The sequence below is a fragment of the Drosophila mauritiana genome, chromosome 2R (genome assembly GCF_004382145.1).
Source record: "Drosophila mauritiana strain mau12 chromosome 2R, ASM438214v1, whole genome shotgun sequence".
In the NCBI taxonomy this organism is placed as follows: Eukaryota; Metazoa; Arthropoda; class Insecta; order Diptera; family Drosophilidae; genus Drosophila; species Drosophila mauritiana.
The window spans coordinates 17828582-17851390 of NC_046668.1; the positions used below are offsets into that span (position 1 = coordinate 17828582).

The window sequence follows — 22809 nt, forward strand, 5'->3', positions numbered from 1 at the left end:
CCACCGCCTCACGGCCCACTGATCCATCTGACACCATGACCACTGCTAATTGTCGGAGGCCTAGTAACGACAGCACCTCCCGGCTGTCGGAGCTCTCTCTTCTATGTCGCTCACTAACCAGCCAGCAGGGCTCCCAGCGACGTAAGAAGAGCAGGCTTTCCACAGGTGGCAGCGAGGATCAGAAAAAATCGAACTCGTTGCTTTCGGCGTTCCAAATGTACTCTCCCTTCAGTTCCAAGGAGAATCTGCAGTCCAGCGAAGAGGTTGAAGATCTACACGTGATTGACACACAGCCAGGCCACTCCGGGGATGTGCCACTCTTCGCTGAATTTAGCCCAATAAATCCGATTATGGAAGAGGATGCCGAGGGCGTTGAAGGCGGCAAAACCAGTGAAGCCAAAGGCATAAGTGGCTGCAGTGGGCAAAAGGTCAAAGGCGATGGCGGTGGCGGTGGTGGGGGCAATCGATTGAAGAGGAACATCAAGCACACCGGGAGCCTGATTGTGCGCAAACTAACTGCCGGAAGGCACAATGATGCGGACAAGAAGGGTGCGATTAGGAAGAAGGATAAGGAGCAGCAGGAGGTGGCGGACACGGATAAGGAGAGACCAACCAGCAAGCCGGAGGGCAAGGTAGCCATGCTGCGCACCACAACTCTCTAATGGAATAGAACGAGGGCGTGGCATGAGCAATACGTTTAATTGTGGGGCAGTTTGTATCTATTGAATGAGTGAATATGAAGGCAATGCGGCGAATCCCCTGCTGGAATCTCAAGAAATAATTAATGTTAGCATCTCTCCGTAGATCGAACGTATTGATATATTACTACACATTACAATCAAGCAGACAAACTCCTCTATCTATCCACACTGACATGCATTAGCACCCGCATAGATACGCACATATTTACATACGTTATTTATTAGGAACCTAGTTAATGGGCCAGCAATATATGTCATCGCACAGCGTGCAAGATGGAACAGAAGTGAATATAAGGGTAACAGAAACACCACTCAATAAAACCGTAACAATAAATATTAACAAGAAACCAATCAACGCTCTATAAACTGCATTTATGTGTCGATATCCAGTAATCAATTTGCTTGGCAAACAAACGATCAAAGAACACAAACTCATAGATATCCGACTCGGGTTGTTTCTTCATTAAATCGCACTTTCAAGAAAGTCGTCTGTGGCCGCACTTAGCGATAGTGTCGTGGTGTGATTAGTTCATGATATCTCATTCTACTCTATTGAAGTGTGCCCAATAGCAACGCCCCGAACATCTATTGTAATTATTATACCCGTGCTCGAATATGTAGTTGGTACTTATACATGAAATTTTTGTTAATTTTCCTCAATTTGAACAGTTCATAGAACAGACAGACAGCAAATGTATGTATACTATTATTAAGGCTTCAGGATTACTAACAACACCACTCCGAAACAAGTAACAATGCGATGCAATGATGGCCAATGTTACCTAGTTTCCACCAAGTTCACTTAGCCCCGAGGAAAAGACGAGCCAGTGGTTTTTAGGGCCGTTCTACATGCAATTGTTGAATGTTTCTAAAACATACCTTTGGGAGGAGCGATCTCAAGTGAGATGTAGAAAAGAAAAAGACGACCATTTATCTAAGTTGTGGAGGCTCAAAAAACAGTCTATATATATATACCAAAACATATACAAAGTTGCACATCAAGTTGTCTTCATCATGATTGTGACGCATTTCTGTAATTCTTAACTTTCGAGAAAAGCATGCATCGTTTTATATATTTGTTGTTGAATGACAGCTAATTGAAACTTATTAATAATTACTAGGACTAGGCAAGAACGCGCATGAACCCACATAAATAGGTATATAATACATGCATAAATATATAAAGCAAGCAGCTTATTACATATACACCGAGAGCTATCCTTAGTAGATCGCCGGACTACCTTCACTAAAGGAGACCCATATACTTCACATAACTTCACCCCTTCTTTGTTTTTTGTTGTCAGCAATCTGCGGTCAGTAATATAAATCGACGCACCCAGATCCACATTGCACAATAGCTAGATGTATACTTATTTCTGATATTTATTTTGATTTACAAACGGTTGAGTTAATGTAAAACAATGCAAAATGATTGAGAACACCATTAAATCAGAGTTATGATAAAGCAGATTATAGAATTTACGAATAATCATGTTGTAAGAATATCTGATATACATACATACATAGATGTTTTAATTAATAAATAAAAAATGGCATAACTATAATTTTTAATGTTCTTTCATGTGTACAAATAGTTTTAGCTGTTCGTAAGTCTACTGCTTAAGTTGGCATGTGCGATGCGAGATTGTGTGGCCTGTGTGTGGGAGTGCCCAGTATTCTCAGAGCTCGTCATCCATGTTGAAGTCTTCTGGCGGAAAGTCACCAACCGTAACGGATAATGGTGATACAAAGCCGCCGTAATTAGGGGCACACGTAAAGTAGGCCTTTCCACCAAAACTGCAATGGAACCAGAAATGATATTTGTGAAATGTGGAATCGCTTAGTTTGTAATAAGTTACCTTCCATTGTTTTTCCCCAGTGGTTCGTCGTATTCCACTCCAATGAAGTGACCACTTTTCCCTTCAAGCGGACCATTGTATCGGATCGTTCCTCGTCGTGTTGGATTACCTGGAACCGTAACCTGGCAGAAAACAAATTCTTTGATGAAATCGTTTTGCAACGATGGATTTAGTTGATTACTTTACCTCACATCTGCCACCTAGTACACAAAGTTCCGCCCGTTTTTGGATCTCCTCCGCCTGAAGGCGCTTCTTCTCCTCCGCCTGTTGCATCTCCTCATCGTTGTACTTGCCCATGCGATTCATCTTGAGGTAGTTGCGCACAGAATCGGTTCGCTGTTCGTACTGATCTTTGGACAGTTCGAATTTCTCGACGGGAGCACTGTCAAACGAGAAGGTAGCAAAACTATCGACGACATGCAGGCGGAGTCCATCACTGTTGGCATAGTAACCCAGTTGGGCGTCATTGTTGTCCATTGTGGACACGCAGGTATCCCCCTTGAAGACCTGCACCTTCATGGTGCCGGCACATCCGCCCGTCAGTATCTCCAGTTTGCTCTGAAAATGGAACATCAGTATATGCATCCTATTGATCCTTTACAAGACAGACCTTGAGCTGGGCAACTGTTAGATCCTTGGCTAACTTGACCTCGAAGGCGACTGCATCATTGTGCGAGTTGGAAACATTCACCTTGATGAAATCTGACTTGCCGGTTTCAATTATAGTCGACATCTTGCTTTCCGTGTGTACAGTTGTGATATATATGGACAAATTGTTTTGTAAACTTTTCCAGAAAAACCGGGTGGTATGCGGCTGTATTGATTGGGGAAGTGACTAACAATAACCATGTCGGTAGTAATCAAAAAAAGCACTAAAGCGTTCTCTGCAGCTTAAAAGAAAATACTAAAAATACCACACATGCCGTTGTAACAATTTTTGAACATTCAAAAATATAATTAAATAATATACTGATATGTATAGAACATATACATAATAATAATAACCCACGATTCATTGTAAAACCCTTTATAAAACAGAAAAATGACCAGAACATTAGTGATATATGAAGTGTATTTTGTGCATTGCAGCTTATAATAATATATTTTTGGTGTTGTGATTGTGATGTGCAGTCTATTCGTTTGCTTCAGTCCTTAAATGATTCAATCTTAAGAGGCGGCCAGAATGTATGGCCTGATGTCCTCCACATCCAGGAGCTGCTCCGGGGCCACGTTCTCGCCACACATGGGACACTCTCCATTCTCCGACAGAATACTGTAAATTGGATACAATTAAGTCAAATTTAGAAAGGCCAAGTTCGTACGCTTACTTCTCCATCTCTGCGCGAAAGCAAAGAAAGTCGCACTGTGGACATGAGGTCATCAGTTGCTTGATGATGTGCTGCCCAGTGGCAATGCAGATGGGCAGTGTGGTCTTGCAGCTGTAGCAGGTCACCTCCATATTGGCCAGGTTCGAGTCGCAAATGGGACACTCCATGGTTTCGTCATCGATCTCGTCCCGCAACTGCTTAATACCCTTGGGAGCCTTGCGGACAATCGACTCGATCTTCTTCGCATACCGGGGATCCAATTGATTCCGATAATCCGGACGCATCAAAGTGGAGGCGTAGGTAAACGCCGACTTCTTTAGACCAGCTCGATGACATTCAATTACCGTGGAGGTGAGAATGGGAATGATATCTGAATAAAAACATGGTTGTAAATATCTTCAAATAAGAATAAGAAAGTTCTTACGTTCGGGAAACTGGGATATGCAGGCGGCTACTTGAACAAGCAGCTTGGCGGCCAGTAAATGATTGCCCAGTTTGACGTGGATTCGCACCAATGTGTAGCGATGTAGTAAAATAAACTGATGCCTCATCTCAGCCGTAACGGAGAGATTATTCCGACGCAGTTCCTGATACATGGAGTACAACAGATCCCTTGCCGATTTGTAATTTCCAGCGATCTGTTCCTGATTGGCGATAATAACCGCCGTCTTGGCGGCATCCTTGTAGTGCTTCCTCGCCATGTACAAACGGAAGAGATAGCGTGGGTCTTTTGGTACGCCATCCACTTCGCCCAACAGAAACTCTATTAGCTGAGAGGCCAATTGTTCATTGTTCGAGGTGGCCACACAGTCAATGGCCAGCGATAGCGAGACCTGCTCCTCGTTGTTGAAAGCGGATGCTTTTAGGAGAAACCTCAGGGCTTTGGTAAATTCCCTTGCCAGAAAGTAATACTTGCCCGCCAGCAGAGTATACTTTTCACCCTCAAAATAGTGTGCCAGTGCCAGATAATCGGAGGATTTGGCATTTTCGTATCGCTCCAAGAGCTCTCCGTGTCGCCTCAACTTGTTATGTCGCTGGGCAAGGGCGAAAGCCTCCTCCACGCAGCCGCATATGACGAGGAACTGGAGGGCCTGCTCAACATCGCCAATCTTCTGGTAGAACTTGGCCAGCAGCTTTGCTGAGTCCATGGATCGCGACTCTAAAACAATTTCAGAGGCTGCATGCGGATCGCACAGGTGGTCCAAGTAGATCCTAACACAGGCATCCAAGTCACCCGCAATACGATAGCTTCGTATTGCTTCCTCATAGTGTCCATCGTTCTCTTTTGCCTTGGCATACGCGGCATGAAGTTTGGTACTTTTCACCTTGGGTAGAATATTATTGGCCTTGTTCCACATCTTAAGTGCAATATAGTGGCCACAGGCCTCGTCATAGAAACCACCACGCTCATACAATCCCGCTGCCTCGGTTAGATGTCCCACTGTGGCCAACAGTTCCGCGCAATCAAACAAAAGCTGCTGATCCTCCAGCTCCACAGCATATTGAATCTTTAACATAAGGAAAGGTTTTTATAAATCTTTATCTTAGTTGAAGATCAGATATTGGTTTACCCCACGTCTGAAGTCTCCCGCTCTGATAGAAGTTCTTGCAATACCCATTTTGCAGAGACGGACATGCTCCTCGTATTCGGGAGAACTGTCCATCAAAGCATCCGTTTCAGTCTCCTTGCTGTTGATTAAGTCCTCCTTGTACCCTTTCTCGTAGTGGTATAGAGCATCAGTATAGTTTCCACTGCAAAACAGTAAGGAAAATATTTAAATACTACTGGTACAGTATTCGATGCCTTACTTGAACTCCAATTGTTGGGCGTATTCCCTGGCTATATAGGGCACCTCTTGCGGATCGTTTTTGTGGGCCAAAAGCAGCGCCTGGTCCCATTGCAGAAGATCTCGACAGAGGTCCAGAGCTGCTCTTGTATATACTCCTTTTAGCATGTGCTCTTTGGCCTGGTCGTACTGGGCCAAGAGTGTACAACAGCAGCCGATAAGCATGTCCAGATCCTCCACGTAGCGCAGTTCACCCAAAGCATTAACCAGGGCAGCATCGCCAAGCTGACGGTAGGCTCGAATTGCTGCAAATACATAGAGTTCTAATTTCAAATCTAAACGAAAGAAAATTAGTGTTACCTATATCGGGTTCTAGATCGGAAATGGCCTGCTCCCCAAATTCACGCCAGGCGCTGCTCTGGTTCATCTGCTTGCACAGCTTGTAGGCTTCATCGTAGTTTCTCAGCTTCAGGAGCACCTGAAGATTGGCTGCCTGGCTGTTGCTGGGATTTACGACGTGGGTACTGAGTGATTGAGTGGCATACTGGCCACCATCTATATGCAAAGCCATTTCTCCGCCACAGAGAAGCAGAGGAAATTGACCCGGATTCAGTTTGGACTCACCCACCATCAAGGTGTGTGTCCCTTGTACAGAATGGCGCACAAAGACGTGCGTATTTACGATTCTAGCATCGTAGCTGATGAAGATATTCGGCTGCGTTAGATCCCAAAGGCAGCCAAGGCACTGCTTGGGAATGTCCGGAATGAGCAGGGCCTCCTCGACAACGGGTAGGAAAACATAGCCCTGGGAATGATCATCTATAAAAATGACCTTGGTGCCCTCGATGTCCATGAAGAGCTGCCGGATGCCCATACTGTGTCTGTAGATTGTGCAGCTATCCCATTTTTCCAGGGAATAGAACACCAGGTGACCAATCTGGAATTATATTATAAATTATTATGCAAAGAACAAACCTATTTTCAAACTACACACATCTGTAGCAAAGATCAGAAGCTCCTGGCTAAGTGCAAAGCACGTGATCACCGCATCACTGGGCATATTGGGCAGAGCTGTTGGAAAAACCGCCTGCAGTTTGTCCTTGCAGTTCGGATTGTCGGCGGCAATGGCCTGAAGTATAAGCTGTGGTGGACATAGAGCGGCACAGTAGTCCGCATTCAGTTTCATGCTCTCCACGCTGCGCGGAAAATCGCGTTCGCTTAGTGGACGAGGCTCCTCGCCCAAACTCTTGCCGAGATCATAGAACCATACGTGCTTTTCAATTCCTGTAGCAAAATTGTATGGCCCCACGGCCATGAAGGTGGGCTCTCCCTCCAGAGGCAAGCGGAAAGGCAGCGACTTTGTCTTGTCCGGTGCGTAAACATAGATGGATACCTCGGCGAGACTGCTCAACAGCACAATTCGAGGTGCAGAGACGGCAAAGAGATGTGGCAGCTTGGTCACGTAGATGTAAACAGTACCATGGTTCGTTGTAACCGCCAATAGTTGGCCATCGGGCGACCAATCGATCATCTGAACACCGGCATGATCTGGCACGGTAATAATACGTTCCGTCTCCTGGAGATTCGTTATTGAATGAATCTTAATGCTGCTTAAAAAATGTGAATAACATACAAATGTTTCTTAACAGATTTTACACAAGGGAATATAAGTACTTACCTGTCATCCCCGCAGGAGGCAACTATATCTAACGTAGGGCAGTATGCCAGTCCGGTCAAGCTGTCCTTGTGGTTCTTCACCTGCCAGAGTTCCTGTCCGACGTCCTTGGGATGCGTAGAGATGGCCACTACATGTCCGTTGGAAAAGCCCAGCAGGATATACCCATCTCCAAACCACTTGTGCTGCATCAGCGATCCGTAGCGACTCTGGAAGCCCAGCTCTGTAGGATTCTCGGGCTCGGGCAGATAGTAGAGAAACAGAGTACGCTTGCCGATGATCATGCTAATGGCATTGTCTCCCGCAATACGTTCGTCGTTGGCCATTTCGGCGAAGTACATGTCGGTGGGCGCATCTCTTAGCTGGACCACGCGCACTGTGTCGCCATCCTCGTTGCTCAACGAGAAGCTCTTGTCCTCCGAACCGAGAGCCAACAGATTCTGGGCGGACCAGGCGCCGCAAGTGATTCGTTTGCTGTGCTTGCCCAGAACCGGTGTGGGTCGCTTTCCGCTGCGGTGGTTATAGATGGCCAGATTTCCGCGTCCTGTGCCGACAGCCAGTAGTTGTTGCTGCTTGGACCAGAGAATGCAAGTGAGCGGATCTCGAAGACCCGTCTCCACACTGATCTTTTCCTGGCTGTTATAGTCCCACAGCGTTATGTTTGGAGAGCCACTGGTGATGATGCCCAGCAGGTCACCCTCTTGGTCCCAGGCGAATCCTGAACACAGCCTGGAAAAGAGATTCCATAACTGGTCATTATTCATTATTACATTGGTATTGAGCATAGCTCACCCAGAAAGTATGATGCGCTGCACCAGTTGGCCCTGCCGATTGTACAGGGCCACCGATCCATCGGTTCCAGTTGTGGCCAGCAAAGCCTTCTGCCAAATGAAGTACACATCTCCGATCCCGTGTGGTTCCTCATATTTGTAAAGGATCTTTTCAAAGGACATTATTGGCTTTTTTTCTGTGTTTCGGCAGCGTACATTCTGCAATTTTTAATTTTCCGGCTTTTGTTTACGAATTTTCCGTTTCCATGGTAGCGGCGACTACAACTACAAGCACAACTCCCACCTGTACGTGTGCATTCTTATTGCACCTGTTGATTTGGTTAATGGGAAATTCAGTATTTTCAGTATCGCCTGCGATAACTTTTGAATTAGACAATTTTTAATATATATAAATGCTTAAAAAGTTGTAATGCAATGTTAAACTGCATTATTTACAAAGGTTTAATTATATTTTAAATTTAAAACAATTTTTAAACGCTTTGTTTCGTTAGCCAATACTGTAAACAGCTGTTTGTTGGGGACGACATCGTTAACTGCGCATCTCTAAACAGCTGTTTAAGTAAATTCGCAATAAATTCACGGAATACTTTATCTGTAAATATAGTTTGAATATCAGTGCAAATAAAGCTTAAAACATGTTGGATGACCTGCCGGAGCAGTTTGACCTGGTCGTCATAGGCACAGGTAATTAAGAAGATATGAAAACAAGTTTCAACCACAGATGAGTCATTCGAGGGACGCCCTTTTCAGGCTTCACCGAGTCCTGCATCGCCGCTGCGGGCAGCAGGGTGGGCAAATCGGTGCTCCACCTGGATAGTAATGAGTACTACGGGGATGTATGGAGCTCCTTCACCATGGACGCCCTATGTGCCCGCTTGGACCAGGAAGTCGAGACCCATTCCGCATTGCGAAATGCAAGGTACACCTGGCATACCACTGAAAAAGAATCAGAAACAGATGCACAATCCTGGAATAGGGACTCAGTGCTGGCCAAGTCGCGACGCTTCAGCCTAGATCTCTGCCCGCGCATTCTGTACGCAGCCGGGGAACTGGTGCAGTTGCTTATCAAGTCCAACATCTGCCGCTATGCTGAATTCCGAGCCGTGGACCATGTGTGCATGCGCCACAATGGTGAAATTGTGTCCGTGCCCTGCTCCCGTAGCGATGTCTTCAACACCAAAACTCTGACCATCGTGGAAAAGCGCTTGCTGATGAAATTTCTCACCGCCTGCAACGATTACGGAGAGGACAAGTGCAACGAGGATTCGTTGGAATTCCGGGGACGAACGTTTCTGGAATATTTGCAGGCTCAGCGGGTGACCGAAAAGATATCGTCGTGCGTGATGCAGGCCATTGCCATGTGTGGCCCCAGCACCAGCTTCGAGGAGGGTATGCAGCGCACACAACGATTTCTGGGCAGTCTGGGCCGCTATGGCAACACACCCTTTCTCTTTCCCATGTATGGCTGTGGGGAACTGCCGCAGTGCTTCTGTCGTTTGTGCGCTGTTTATGGAGGCATTTACTGCCTAAAACGAGCCGTTGACGACATTGCCTTAGATTTCAATTCGAATGAATTCCTGCTGAGCAGCGCAGGGAAAACTTTGCGTGCCAAGAATGTGGTATCTGCCCCCGGCTATCCACCAGTTTCAAAGGGCATCGAGTTGAAGCCGCACATCTCACGCGGCTTGTTCATATCGTCCAGTCCCCTGGGCAATGAGGAGCTGAACAAGGGAGGTGGCGGTGTAAATCTTCTCCGACTACTAGACGATGAAGGTGGACGGGAAGCCTTCCTAATGCAACTGTCGCACTACACAGGAGCCTGTCCCGATGGTTTATGTAAGAACTTAAAAAAAATATGTGAAATATTCCTTTTAAATATATGAATTTTTACAGATATCTTCCATCTGACCACGCCAGCTTTAAGCCAGGATCCAGCGTCTGATCTAGCTGTTTTCACTAGCCAACTCTTCGATCAATCAGACCCACAAATAATATTTAGCTCATACTTCACAATCGCTGCCCAGACTAGTAAAAGTCCCGCTGCCGAGCACATTTACTACACCGATCCACCTACCTACGAGCTGGATTATGACGCGGCCATTGCCAATGCTCGCGACATATTTGGCAAATTGTTCCCAGAGGCGGACTTTTTGCCACGAGCCCCAGATCCAGAGGAGATTGTCGTGGATGGTGAAGACCCTAGTGCCTTGAACGAGCACAGTTTGCCTGAAGATTTGCGGGCACAACTGCACGACATGCAGCAGGCAACTCAGGAAATGGATATACAAGAGTAGACATAATTAAATAAAAAGGAGGTTGGTCTACATACATATATCATTAAATATTAAACTATTTTCTTAAGTATCTTTCGTCAAGTAAAATATTAAATGCAATTTTTGATTCATATATTCCTATATATTTATTATGTAAATTATTTATAATTTCTAAAAGAACTAGGTATATATAAATGTTTAAATGTGAGTGTTTCTGTGCATTTTGCTTTGATAAATATATGTTCGAAAAATATGCATTCCAATGCGTATAAAAATGTTTCTCCTTTATAAGTATTGCTTGACGGGTTAATGTTTTTATCGCACGAAGACAGAAAATAAGTGTTTTAGAGATTAAGGTTAATAGTTACCAAGGAAGAACGAATATTATAAGTCTTATTAAATTATGATAAGGCCTGGGCAGTTCACAATACGTGCAGCTACAAGAAACGCAAGATAAATTTTATTCGAGCATACCTATTTATATTAAAAGACAGATCATTGGAAGCTAGGAGGATATAAGAAACCAAACATAAATGTGATGAAAACTAACAGAAAATATGTTTTCGTGCTGGAAGATACTGCCGATGACTCTTCTTTTCTGTTTTCACTGCATTTTACAATAAAGCTTTTGTGTTTTCATTTCTTGTGATTGATTTTAGACCCTTCCACCAGGTTGAATTTGCACAATGCACGAATAATTTCTAGAGGATACAGATGATGGGTCTGTAAGATTCATGATGGGTCTGTAAGATTCATGATGGGTCTGTAAGATTCAGTATTCATCTGCAAATTTAACCCAATGTAGAGGCAATTGAGTGAGTTAAGATTTCATAATCAGTTGTCTTGCGAAATTGTGAGTTGCTTTACCTATATCTTAATCAGATTATTATTGATATTCTGCTGGCGTTTGCGCTTCGCATTCATGGCGTCAACAATTGGCTGTCGCTTGGCATTGTATTTCTTGTTTAGCTGTTCGATCTCCAACTCCATCTCGTGATCGATGTTGCACAGCCGCTGGTTCAGATCGTCGAAGGTAAGGAACTTGAGGAACTCAAACTCACCCTCAACGTAGGCGTGCGATTGCGTATGCATATGCTGATTCTGATATGCGGGCGGCGGTTGAGCTGGAGCCGCTGCCGGTATTCCCTGCTGGCCCATTGGCGCAGCGTTGCTGAGCAGCAGATTCGGTTGATTGTTGAGCGCGATGAGTTGTTCGTTCATCAGGGGATAAGCCATCAGAACTTGCTGCTGCTGCTGGTGCTGCTGCAGACCATACTGATTAATGGCGGAGATCTGCTGGAACTGCATTTCCATGTTGTGCTCCCAGTTGTTCAAATCGTTGGCCCCGCTGGCCAGATGCTGTTCCTCCTGCTGTTGTTGCTGCTGCTGCTGTTGTTGTTGCTGCTGCTCCGCTGCTGCCGGAGAATACTCTGTGGCTATGGGTTTTTCATCGCCACGACCATCTCCCGCATTTTTGCGATCGAAGTGCTCCAGGAACTGCGGCCTGTAGCGGTTTCGCGGCTTCTGATCGTCGTTGTTTTTGGCCGTTGTGGAGTCGTCCGAATCGGAGTTGATTACCATAGTGCCTGAACAGACAATACATTAACAAATGGCCAGGCCAGCCCTTTTAAAATCATGTACATACCCAAGTTCGACTCCAGCTCCACCATTGTGCCGCTGTCAACTGCCGGCATGTCCAGAGGAGATGCTGTCGAGGAGGTCGCTGCAGGAGCAGCTGCCTTGGACAGGTTCCTTAGCCCACCCGGCCCCAAAGTGCCCTCATCCGCGCCTTGCTCTGCATGCGCTATCATGGTGGCATCTGAGGCAGAGCTCTGTTGGTATTCGCCGAACTTCTCCGGCACCAGAGTACCCGGATCCTCCATGAACGCGTTGTCCATCATGTGTTGTTGCATTCCGTTTTCCTGGGTGGCTAAGCTCTTCGCCTGACTAGCAGCCAGGGCGCCCCCAAAACTGCGATTGGCGCGTTGTTGTTCTCGGATGGCACAGGTCTCCTCGAGCATGGGCTTTAGGATCGATCGGTGCTTGGCGTTGCGTATGAACTCGTGCTCCAGCAGTTCAGTGGCCGTTGCCCGGTCGTCTGGCTCCTTTACCAGGCACTTGCTCACGAAGTCAATGAACTCTGTGCTCCAGCGATCAGGTTCCCGGAACGATGGTGGTGGTTTTTGCGGAATCATAAAGATGGCTCGCATGGGATGGATTTCACCGTATGGGGGCTTTCCCTCGGCCATTTCCAGGGCGGTGATGCCCAATGACCATATGTCTGCCACACAGTCGTAGCCAATCTCCTCAATAACCTCGGGGGCCATCCAGAAGGGCGTTCCGATCACAGTGTTTCTCTTGGCCATTGTGTCCGTGAGCTGACCGGCGACTCCGAAATCGGCCAACTTTGCATAGCCTTCGGTATTGAGCAGGATGTTGGCCGCCTTGATGTCACGATGGATCTTGCGACGCAGATGCAGATAGACCAAGCCCTGCAGTGTGTCCGAGAGAACAGTGGCTATCTCATCCTCCGTCAGCGTCTTCTTGCGCAGACGCATAATGTCGGAGACGCTGCCGGCGCCACAGTACTCCATGCAGATCCACAGGTCATACTGCTTGAAGTAGGAGCCGTAATAGCGAACCACATACGGCGAGTCGCACTGTTGCATAATGGATATCTCCTTAATGATCTCGTGCAGGTCGGACTCCACCGGCACCAGCTTGATGGCCACAATGGAGCTGCTTTCCTTGTGAACTGCCTTGTAGACCGATCCATAGCTGCCCTCGCCCAGCTTGTACATAATGTCGAAGACCTTTTCAGGCGGCTGCAGAAGCGACTCCTCCGACAGCTTCTTCAGCTTGAAGAAGGAGCAGGAGGAGGATATGTTGGGCGATTTCATATCTACAACGCTGGTCACCTCTGGCTCAGACATTTTGAAACAATTTTCTGATTTAGCACGAGAAAACAGAGATAATTGGCTATTCACAGCGACATATCACACTTTTGTTCTTTATTCGCACCCGATCGCTAGCCAACACTGGTACTTCTCAGGGCTCTCGCACTTTGCAACACGCCACCCGCACAGAGCAGGTGCGGCGTTGCCAGACAAACGCCGAACTCTGCAGAATGTAAACAAAGCGCCAGTGCTGCATAGCAGAATTAGCGATTTATCGATAAGTTTTCTTGGCGCGCTTCCTAAAACGTATTTTATTGGCTCAAAATTATGGGGTTAAGATTTAATTTAAAACTCACCCATGCTTACCTCATTTTTGAAATCTAAGTTTGAGATTCTATAATTCTTTTTCTACGTTTTTCTCTTGGCAATTGATAATAATTATGAAGATGCCAGGGTTGATTAAAAAGCTTTAATAAATTCTGATTAACATATAATATTTATAATTTAGGTAAAGGTATATAGGTAATTTGTTATACTTTATATACGTTTTAATATTTATTAATTCTGAATATAAAATTAAATAGCTTTTATGGGTCGATACTTCTTTATTTGTTTTATAGTAATCACTCAATCAAATAAAATAATACCCAGTTTTCTGGCATGATTGACATGAGCTGTGCCAATTTGTCGTTGTTAATCTGCGGTTGCGCCCCCAGAAAACCCTGATCCCCTCCATTCCGATGAGTTCGCTGACCTGAAATGCCCAAATAAAACTGCTTGGGAAATCCATGTGCACTCGGGGACTTTGGTTAGTGCACAGTCGAATGATAATAACAACATAACTGGCGCCTATAAGGCTAACCGGCTTGCCATTGTAACATATGCGACTGGAAGAGAGCACCGCAGCGAACGCGAGCAAGCGGCTTTAGCTCCAACTGCTGGCTTATCGGTCACTAAGCCGCCCCAGGCCTTAGCAACGTGCTCCATAGAAACGACACGACACCCAACAGCAACAGCAAAAGCAACGCCAACACCAGGAGTGCCAGCCTGGCTACAGAAATTCCTTCGCTCGGCAGTTCGCTGTTTACACTACGTGGCTGCACATCGTCGCATCAACCGGAAATGGCCATGGCCCAAACGGCACGCACCGCGACGGCAAGGCGTCCCACGCACGACTACCACAGGCCGACGCGCTCAAAGTCCGCCAATCCGGCGCAACTGCGTCCACTTAGCGGCATCCATGGAGCAGCGGTCTCGTCGCGTCCGCGCTACGTTCCACCCTTCTCCATTCAGTCGCAGCAGAAGAACACGGTCGTCATCAACGGACCCATCCACGAAACCGCCCCCAAGACAGCCAGTGCCAGGAGTCGGGTGCCCAATCCGAAAAGTGCGTTAGTTTGTTTATTTGGGTGTTTCGCCCATCGGTATTTGTTTCCTTAATGACATTCCTGCCCCATTTGCATTTGTACTGATTTTCAGTTCTGAGGCGCCAGCAAAAGTCCATGTCCACCTTCAACTTGGGCATGGGTCTTAATGGCTGCTCCGCCGGTGGGGCTAATGATCCGGGACGAGGAACACTCTTTCGAATGTACTTCGATCGCGGTGACCTGCCCATTAAGATGGAGTACCTCTGCGGGGGCGACAAAATCGGATGGACGGTGAGTGGGGGAAATTATTTGGTAATGCACTAAATTCCATTGGGTTCGTTGCTAGTTGATTTGTTAATTATACTATGTATATGGGAATATTTTATAAAGTTCGAAATGAAATTGAGTAGTAGCTCTTAAAAATTTAGATAGGTTAACTACAGCTTAACTTAATCCTTTTTAAGACCTTACAATCGGGTAATGATTTATTTTTGTAACAATAGCTAGAATTTTCCATATGTCTGTCGGCAAACTTAAACTTCATCTATGCACATGTAAGTCAATGCAAATCAAAATCAAAAGAAATTGCACGACTGTCACTAGAAAGGGGTAACCTTACCACTCGGTGACCCATAGACAAAGCCCATATTTGAATTTAGCTCGAGTTTCGTACACCTGCGTGTCCAATTATTTCAAGTGTTGCAGCTGAAAGCAAAAACCGAGTAAATAATATGCCATTGTCTATTTCCGGAGTTAGTAGAGCTCCACGGCTGACGGGCAAGCGATTCCGGCCAGAATGCGACTACTGACATTCAAAACGTCGCACCGTCTAACTGTCAGTCAATTTTTACCATGGAACTCCGCTGCAATCGGAAAGTCATGGGTCCCCCAAATCCCACCCACCTCACATGGGTGTGTGTGACCCTTTTTGACTGGTTCAATGTCACAGACCTTGGATGGCACTCCATCTTATTCCATGTGGAGTCCACATATGCGGCGTATGTCATTTGGGTGGTGCGTTTGTTTATCTAGGCCGAAATGCCGTCGTGACAGCAGAATGATATGTGAGTGACACAGCCTGATTTGCGTCACGGGGTCGAAGGTCGAAGTTGGGGAACCCCATATGTGGGACTCACGCAGCGATGTCGCCTCTGACTTAAGTATAAAGTTGCTGTCTTCTTCAAATCAAAGTAAAATTCATATTCTGAGTCATTTATATATGCCCACAATCAGGTAAAGATAATGAGTTGTATTATAACCCTTTGTTAGCTCAAATCAACTGAGCTAAGCTGGTAACTATAATCAAACCAGACTCTCGGACAAAGATTAGTCTAGACTTAGCACTGCAAGGTCTATAGGCAGGTACAGGTACACAGACCCATTTCTCGATGTGTTCTAAAAATTTTCCACTGTCAACGTAAGCAAACAAAGAGCATCTTAATGGAAATCAGCTAGGGCCTAACCGGCATGGCGTGCAAATGTACACTTGCGAAACTTGCGCCACCGCCGGTACACGAACGAATTTCGAACTTGGAGCGCTCTATTCACCTTTGACCCGCCCACGGTGTCGCCTCTTCCCCATCTCCCCCAGGTGGACATTGAGAAGCTGGACTACAGCCTCTATCTGCCGCTCTTCTTCGACGGACTGGCGGAGACGAAACATCCCTACAAGACCTATGCCCGCCAGGGGGTCACGGATCTCCTGTTGGCCGGGGGCGAGAAGATACACCCGGTGATACCGCAATTAATATTGCCGCTGAAGAGTGAGTACCAGGGCATTGGCTGGCACGCAAATGCCTCGAAGTTTTTCGGTCTAATTTGCACCTTGCCAATGCGAGCACAAAACCAAATCCAAATACGCCCCCATTTGCAGACGCATTGAGCACACGAAACCTGGAGGTAATGTGCACGACATTGAAGATAATCCAACAGCTGGTCATGTCCTCGGATTTGGTGGGACCCGCCCTGGTGCCCTTCTACCGCCAGTTGCTGCCCATGTTCAATGCGTTTAAGGTGAAAAACTGTAGGTATTCCACTGAACTAGATAACTTCCATTTAAGGGAATATTCTGTGCTGAATAGTAAACTGCGGCGATGAGATCGACTACGCCCAGAAGAACAACCTGAATCTGGGGGATCTGATCGATGAGACGCTGCAGGTGCTGGAACTGCATGGCGGCGAGGATGCCTTCATCAACATTAAGTACATGGTGCCGACCTACGAGTCCTGCTACTTAAATTGAAAACTACGCTTCATGGTCTTGTCCCTTTACATACAATATCATAAGTATTTATTGAATTTTACAAAACATTACAGCATTAAATAGATATTTGTTACCAAAGTGATGTGTGTTTAAATCGATATATGCTTGAGATTATAGTTGTGAGTATATATATATATATAAAAATAAGTGCTTTTGACCAACATCCTGGTGGGGATGTTAGTCGTGTTTGGGGCACGTCAGCTGGAAGCCAACGTGGCCCCCCTTTAGGTCTTCACTTGGTGGGAGCGTACTCGTTCTTCTTCACATTGTGGGGGGAATAGCGATTGTACAATCCCCAGATGGAGTTCATCAGCTTGTCGTTGTACTTGTTGGGCGAGTACTCGCGCTCTGGAAGTGCAAAATTGATGGGTAAGAGCTCCATTGACCCAGTGGATCGAGATCGTGGTCATGTGTACTTACGGGTTGCTGCGTTCCCGTTGTCAACGGAACCCTTATCTGCGGCAGCGGACCTCATTCGGGCGATGATCAGCTCCCGTTCGTTGAATTGCTCGCGGATCTTGCAGGCTGCGAATGCACCTTGTGGAATGGCGGCCATCTTAACAACTAAGGGGATTCAAAAGTTAGTTATATATTGATAAAATACAGGCTAAAATCACTACCCACCACTCAGGGAAATAACGCTCAGTAGGGAGATGATGAAGTCAAAGTTTCGCAATGGGCTTGTATTCCAGCACTCGGTGAAATGCTGATCGAGGTTGATGATTTTTTCGCACTGCTGCGGCAGCATTCAAAGGCAAAACTCAAAGTTCGGAAAAAGTTTTTGGGATAGGGGGTATTTCGTTCAGATCGAAATGGGTCCCAGTGTCTTTGGTTTTTCTTTTTAGCACAATTTCAACTATGAATCAGATTAGGCCAATTGGAATGGTTAGTTTTGCACGATGGATTTGGCATTTAATGCCTATCGTTTTTTTCTGGAATTTGCTCGATTGTCTGCGATTGTCTATGCCTGCTACTCGGAGATGAACACTCAGCACAAGGGTTCGGATTTAAACTGAAGACGTCGCCTGGCTGCGAATGGAATTTATAGACCGCGTGTTCGGGGATCGGCTCGGTTCGGAGCTGCCAAGTGATAAGCGGGAGACAGGAGATCAGGCTGCCTTGATAGCGCGATTATAAAGCCGGCAAGTGATCGCCATTTTGTGCCACTTATCAGCTGCAGTTGTCATTGTTTTGGTTTTGCCTTTTTGTCACTTCCACACACAAAAGTCTATTTGTTTCCAAGCTCTACGGGAGGTTTCGATGGGCTGGGAAGTAGATTTGAGTGCCTGATATGGCTATCAGAGCCCTGGATCTATAGACCAGTTTTGCTAGCCTCAGCCAATATTAAAGGTTCTCTTTCCCATCTCGAGTGTCCCTGTACTCAAATGGCTGACAATCTTAGGAGACTTTTTATTCCAAACCAGATTAATCCGGCTGCCAACACACTTTAGCATATTGGCAAAGGCATTTGTGATTAAAATATTATTAAAAACTGACCTAAGTGCACGTTGTTTACTGGAATTTTCACTTAGTTTTTGTTTTGGCGCAGACAATATTGATGCTTTTTCACCTTTGATTTGACTGTGATTACTCACGTTCTGGGATTTTCTAAGGTTTTGTTGAAAAAAAGAAACGTTTTCTTTATTGTTTCCATATTTCATTTCTATGAAATATGGAAAAAAAACACAAAAAAACTGTGTACTTGAAAAAATTAAATTTATTTAGGTAAAGTGATTTCAATGTATTAATACTTTTTTACAATAATGAGTCAAATATAAAATATTCTAGAAATAGAAGCAATCTCACTTTCTTTGCCAGTGTATTGAACATAATATAATCGGTGTATAAACAAAGAACGGCCTACTAGCGAAACCAGTAAAGAGGTGGGTGATCGATCCGATGGGGATCATGGAGATGACCCTCGTAAAATGGTCTCAATAATACGATTAAAAATAAATCGTTTAGTCCAGTGACGCGCACAGTGTTTACTACAAAAAAAATTAATCTTTGCACAACGCGGAGAGCCAGTCACGATGGCGATAATACAGCCGATGCTCTATGAAGTGGGTACAAAATTCTCACAGTATTCACACAGTTCCAAACACATTTAATTTGGGAACTACAAAAAAAGGCCAACATAATTTTGTGCGATAAGGCGACTGATGGAAGCCACGAGCGTCTGAGATCACGTAGAGCCAAGCTTTTTCGCAGATTTGAACTCGGCGTGTGTGCCGATAATGAAGATCCTCGATGCCTTTTTTTTTTACCTTTTTTGCAGTGGCCTTTGTGAGCTAGGTCAACAATCGCTCAATGACTTTAGCAAAATGCTGATGTAACAATAATTCGCTTATCAGTTTCGGTCTGCTTTCGGGCAAACAAATATGGTTGTTCCAAGTTCTGGTTATTTTAACTTTTGATTATTAATTGTTCAAAAAAAATGCTATAAATAACAATAAGTTACCGAAAAGCTTATCCATTTTAATCAAACAAAAAAATTGTGTACTGAGTGTAAAAAAATGAATATTTTCAACTTGTAAGATAATAATGTATAAGTAAATAAAACGGATCAAAGCACAATTTGAACGTTTAAAAAACCGAAATGTTAATTGACGATTTTGAATTTGAAAAGGCGCCAAAGAAGTAAATACACTTTCCAGCACTGACAAGGGTGCCACTGTTCTTTCATCAAGTGGCAACGCCCGTGCCAGACAACTAAGCTGCTTATTTCTAGTCAACGGCGAGGCTAAAATTAACAATTGGCTGTCAAAAGCAAGAAAAGAAAAACTCGGGAAATTGTTAATTAAAATCGTGACCCACATCAGCGCATTCAGCCCCCGGACGCAGAGATGACGTGGAAGAAGCAGATGGCGCTGCTGGCCAAGCCATACTACTGGGTGAACATCCTGCTGGCCATATCGTACCTTTTAGCCAAAAAGACGCAGTTCATCTGCACCCGCCTATTTATTCTCGCCGGAGAGGATGAAGCATGCGACCTGGACAGTCGTGAGGTGGAAATCTTGTTCTTCCTGCTAATCGTGGTGATGATACGGTCACGCAAAACGGGCAGTGTCACCATGATCAACTACTTGGCCTCGTCGTTCCTCTACACCAAGGTGGCCAATGCCATTTTGTGGGCCTACGCGGACTTCCGCTACGGCCTGGGCTTTCTGCTGCTCTGCGTCCTGGTGGGCATGGTGCTGCCGGAGCCCTCGTACCGCGGACCAGAGCACATCACCTACTTCCGCAACGCACAGGTCTTCGAGGAGGAGTTGGCCAGGGACAAGCGAACCAGCTGGCTGATCTGCTTCTACACGGTGTGGAATCCCAGCTGCGTGAACTTCGCCCCCGTTTTTGCCGAGCTCTCTGCGGAGTACAACACGGACCACCTGAAGTTCGGCAAGATTGACATTGGACGCTTTCCGGACGTGGCCCAAAAGTATCGCATCTCGGACAGCAGCTTCTCCCGTCAGCTACCCACTGTGATCCTGTTCCAACAGGGCAAGGAAACGGACCGCAGGCCCTGCGTCGATTCCAAGGGCAAACTGCAGAAGTTCTTCTTCTCCAGCGACAATGTACGCGCCACCTTTGGCCTTAACCAGCTCTACAAGGAGGCCGTGGAACGACTACCCATTGCGCCCAAGGAGGCCAAGAAGGTCCAGTAGGCTGTCCTGGCCACCACTGGTGCCATCTCATTTCTGCGTGCACGTGCTAATAACTGTTATTCGTTTAGTTCATAGTTTATTTTAACTTATTGAGAAGCTGCCACCGCCGAAGACACGTACAATTGCACTAATATTTGCATTCAAAACTCAGACGTGCTCTCGTCGCGATGCCATTGTAGAATATATTTGTATGATCTTGCATTTGCATAAATTGTAGCTTATCACCCAGGTACCAAATATATTTAAAAATGTGAAATGAGTCAACGAAGTTACAAGTTTCTTCTTAATTCCCAGCCGAGTCTAACATTTCATTCAATTAGCATCGCTCAAACGATCATTTCCGGTGCTCGTTTAAGAACAAGCCAACTTTAAGATGGACTGGACAAGCGTAAATTGAAAGAATGTAATAAAGAACTTAGGCTGTATCCAAATAGCTAGTAATATAGTGAAAATGTAGGGATTGAATGTAGTTTCAGAAAGGAACTCATACTGGTATTCGGTACAAATGTATATAAAGTGTTTGTAACAACCCACAATTTTATGACATATTTATTGTATTTTATACGTTCTGACTTGCCGCTTAAAACCGAAACCTTCGTATCCCCCCGGTTTATGAAATATAAAACCAAATGGGCCCGTGCCCGTTGTTGCTGCGAATGTGTTGAACAAAATTGTATGACAATGCAAATGGCACAACAAAAATGTTTCCGGCGTGTTGCGTTCTGTTCCGAAATGGCCCCGCAGACATCGGCCATATAGACAGATCGTATATGGATATATGTGTACATATATATTATATAAGAACCCAACAGGCCAGACGCAGAACGAAATAAACGCAAATCCCTTTTATCCATTCAATATGAACACACATACGTATAGAGAAACGGACGAATTTAAATGCATAAATACAGGCGACTGCACACCAATCACCACCCACAACCACCACCCACCACCCAGCGCCCACAACCACCCCCACAGATGGGAGCAAGGCCTTTGTGGTTAATATTTGTATTTTTCTTTACTTTCATTGAAACGGCATGAAAATGGCCATTGCATTTTACGTGTATATTGTATTGTGTATGTTAAATAATGCGATTGTCTCACACGGCCGTTTTATTTGCGGAAAATTAAAATTCGCCATTGCAATTGGGACAAGATTCACACCGTCCTGAAGTAATTATGGGACACTCTGTATCGCCCCACATCAGCACCCACAGCCCAGACCAGTTGCCACACCCATTCCTCCAACCAGTAATGATTTCCAAAGGCTGTCACCCGCTTCTCACGACGAGAAATCCAATAAGCACTTGCTGCGCAGCGGCAACAAAACGCATTGTTGTCGCTATTTTCACGTTGATTTCCCTTATTGCCACGGGAAAACCGGTGCTGGCCACATTCAATTGATTTTGAGTGATTTTTGGGCAAGTACCCAGTACGTACACCGAACATGGAATTTTATTTAAAGAGAAAATTGTGATGTACGTTATTTTAGGGCTTGTGCTGCTAATAGTTTATTTGAACGAAAGATATCATTTAAATTATATTCCAAATATTTTAAAGGATATTTTATATGGTGAAATGTAAGAAAATCATAGAGTATATTGTCTTTTTATTTGTATTTCTTGAATCAGGGTATTTTAGGATCCTATTTAATTTTACTGTGTATTGTTACGTCTGCTCCGTTTCGGTGGCAGTATTTTTATTGCGTTTTTATGTCAACACCAGCTGGCAGCGTCTTAATATCCTTCGGTCGAAGTGCTGGATTGGGTTTTTGTATATTTCTGTCAATTGTTCACAATTAAATTAAAATTCAAGTCAAAGCCAGCCGCCATTCAGTTTTCAGGAAAAGCCGCAAGTCAGAACAATTGAAGCCAAGCTCAGGTGCCTTCCCTTACTATTTAAAGTGTGGCGCTTAAAAAGAGATTAAATAAATCAATTTTTGCTTGAAATATCCTTGGGAGATATATGGCCCAAGAGTTTTAGTATTTTCTTTTTAAGTTACAATTGCCTGTTTTATCAAGGTGTTTTCTGAGGTAGATATATTGGCTAGTTGAGGTACAAAAAAAGATTTATAAAATAAATTATTAAAAGCCTCTATCTTAAACACTTTTAATAAATGATAGACAATGGAAATTTAAAATAAAATGTTACATTTCACATACAAGTTGGCTTAAGGCTTTTGTATGCAAGCGGTTAAACTTCTTGG

The 22809-nt window shown here is 45.0% G+C and overlaps 8 protein-coding genes across 9 annotated transcripts; 4 read left to right on the forward strand and 4 right to left on the reverse strand.

The window, feature by feature from the left end:
- Window positions 1–14: 14 nt before the first annotated feature.
- On the forward strand, window positions 15–1052 carry LOC117136411. The gene has a single exon (XM_033297319.1). The coding sequence runs from the start codon at window positions 36–38 to the stop codon at window positions 660–662; it is 627 nt and encodes a 208-aa protein (XP_033153210.1). The 5' UTR covers window positions 15–35; the 3' UTR covers window positions 663–1052.
- Window positions 1053–2060: 1008 nt separating this feature from the next.
- LOC117136410 (tubulin-folding cofactor B) lies at window positions 2061–3406 on the reverse strand. Its single transcript, XM_033297318.1, has 4 exons — window positions 3171–3406; window positions 2747–3118; window positions 2561–2682; window positions 2061–2498 (listed from the first exon to the last, which is right to left on the reverse strand). Exons 1-4 carry the CDS (start codon window positions 3291–3293, stop codon window positions 2381–2383), a joined length of 735 nt encoding a protein of 244 aa, XP_033153209.1. The 5' UTR covers window positions 3294–3406; the 3' UTR covers window positions 2061–2380.
- A 208-nt stretch (window positions 3407–3614) lies between these two features.
- Window positions 3615–8473, reverse strand: LOC117135423 (WD repeat-containing protein 19). 2 transcript variants are annotated; one of them, XM_033295577.1, is made up of 9 exons: window positions 8143–8473; window positions 7354–8079; window positions 6670–7285; window positions 6036–6612; window positions 5698–5980; window positions 5460–5640; window positions 4313–5396; window positions 3889–4258; window positions 3615–3833 (listed from the first exon to the last, which is right to left on the reverse strand). In XM_033295577.1, exons 1-9 carry the CDS (start codon window positions 8301–8303, stop codon window positions 3728–3730), a joined length of 4104 nt encoding a protein of 1367 aa, XP_033151468.1. In that variant the 5' UTR covers window positions 8304–8473; the 3' UTR covers window positions 3615–3727. The 2 variants fall into 2 exon arrangements, with proteins under 2 accessions (XP_033151468.1, XP_033151469.1); XM_033295578.1 differs by having other exon boundaries at window positions 3728–3833; window positions 6670–7282; window positions 8143–8303.
- A 197-nt stretch (window positions 8474–8670) lies between these two features.
- Window positions 8671–10557, forward strand: LOC117135425 (rab proteins geranylgeranyltransferase component A). Its single transcript, XM_033295580.1, has 3 exons — window positions 8671–8825; window positions 8892–9977; window positions 10035–10557. Exons 1-3 carry the CDS (start codon window positions 8777–8779, stop codon window positions 10433–10435), a joined length of 1536 nt encoding a protein of 511 aa, XP_033151471.1. The 5' UTR covers window positions 8671–8776; the 3' UTR covers window positions 10436–10557.
- A 25-nt stretch (window positions 10558–10582) lies between these two features.
- LOC117135424 (serine/threonine-protein kinase hippo) lies at window positions 10583–13347 on the reverse strand. Its single transcript, XM_033295579.1, has 2 exons — window positions 12060–13347; window positions 10583–12000 (listed from the first exon to the last, which is right to left on the reverse strand). The coding sequence occupies exons 1-2, from the start codon at window positions 13345–13347 to the stop codon at window positions 11282–11284; spliced, it is 2007 nt and encodes a 668-aa protein (XP_033151470.1). The 3' UTR covers window positions 10583–11281.
- Window positions 13348–14394: 1047 nt separating this feature from the next.
- Window positions 14395–16998, forward strand: LOC117137934 (parkin coregulated gene protein homolog). The gene is made up of 5 exons (XM_033299688.1): window positions 14395–14698; window positions 14791–14969; window positions 16270–16441; window positions 16552–16701; window positions 16760–16998. Exons 1-5 carry the CDS (start codon window positions 14434–14436, stop codon window positions 16918–16920), a joined length of 927 nt encoding a protein of 308 aa, XP_033155579.1. The 5' UTR covers window positions 14395–14433; the 3' UTR covers window positions 16921–16998.
- LOC117137933 lies at window positions 16946–17958 on the reverse strand. The gene is made up of 3 exons (XM_033299686.1): window positions 17566–17958; window positions 17362–17505; window positions 16946–17289 (listed from the first exon to the last, which is right to left on the reverse strand). The coding sequence occupies exons 1-3, from the start codon at window positions 17687–17689 to the stop codon at window positions 17174–17176; spliced, it is 384 nt and encodes a 127-aa protein (XP_033155577.1). The 5' UTR covers window positions 17690–17958; the 3' UTR covers window positions 16946–17173.
- A 1700-nt stretch (window positions 17959–19658) lies between these two features.
- LOC117137675 (thioredoxin-related transmembrane protein 2 homolog) lies at window positions 19659–20871 on the forward strand. Its single transcript, XM_033299234.1, has one exon. The coding sequence runs from the start codon at window positions 19788–19790 to the stop codon at window positions 20601–20603; it is 816 nt and encodes a 271-aa protein (XP_033155125.1). The 5' UTR covers window positions 19659–19787; the 3' UTR covers window positions 20604–20871.
- Window positions 20872–22809: the final 1938 nt, after the last annotated feature.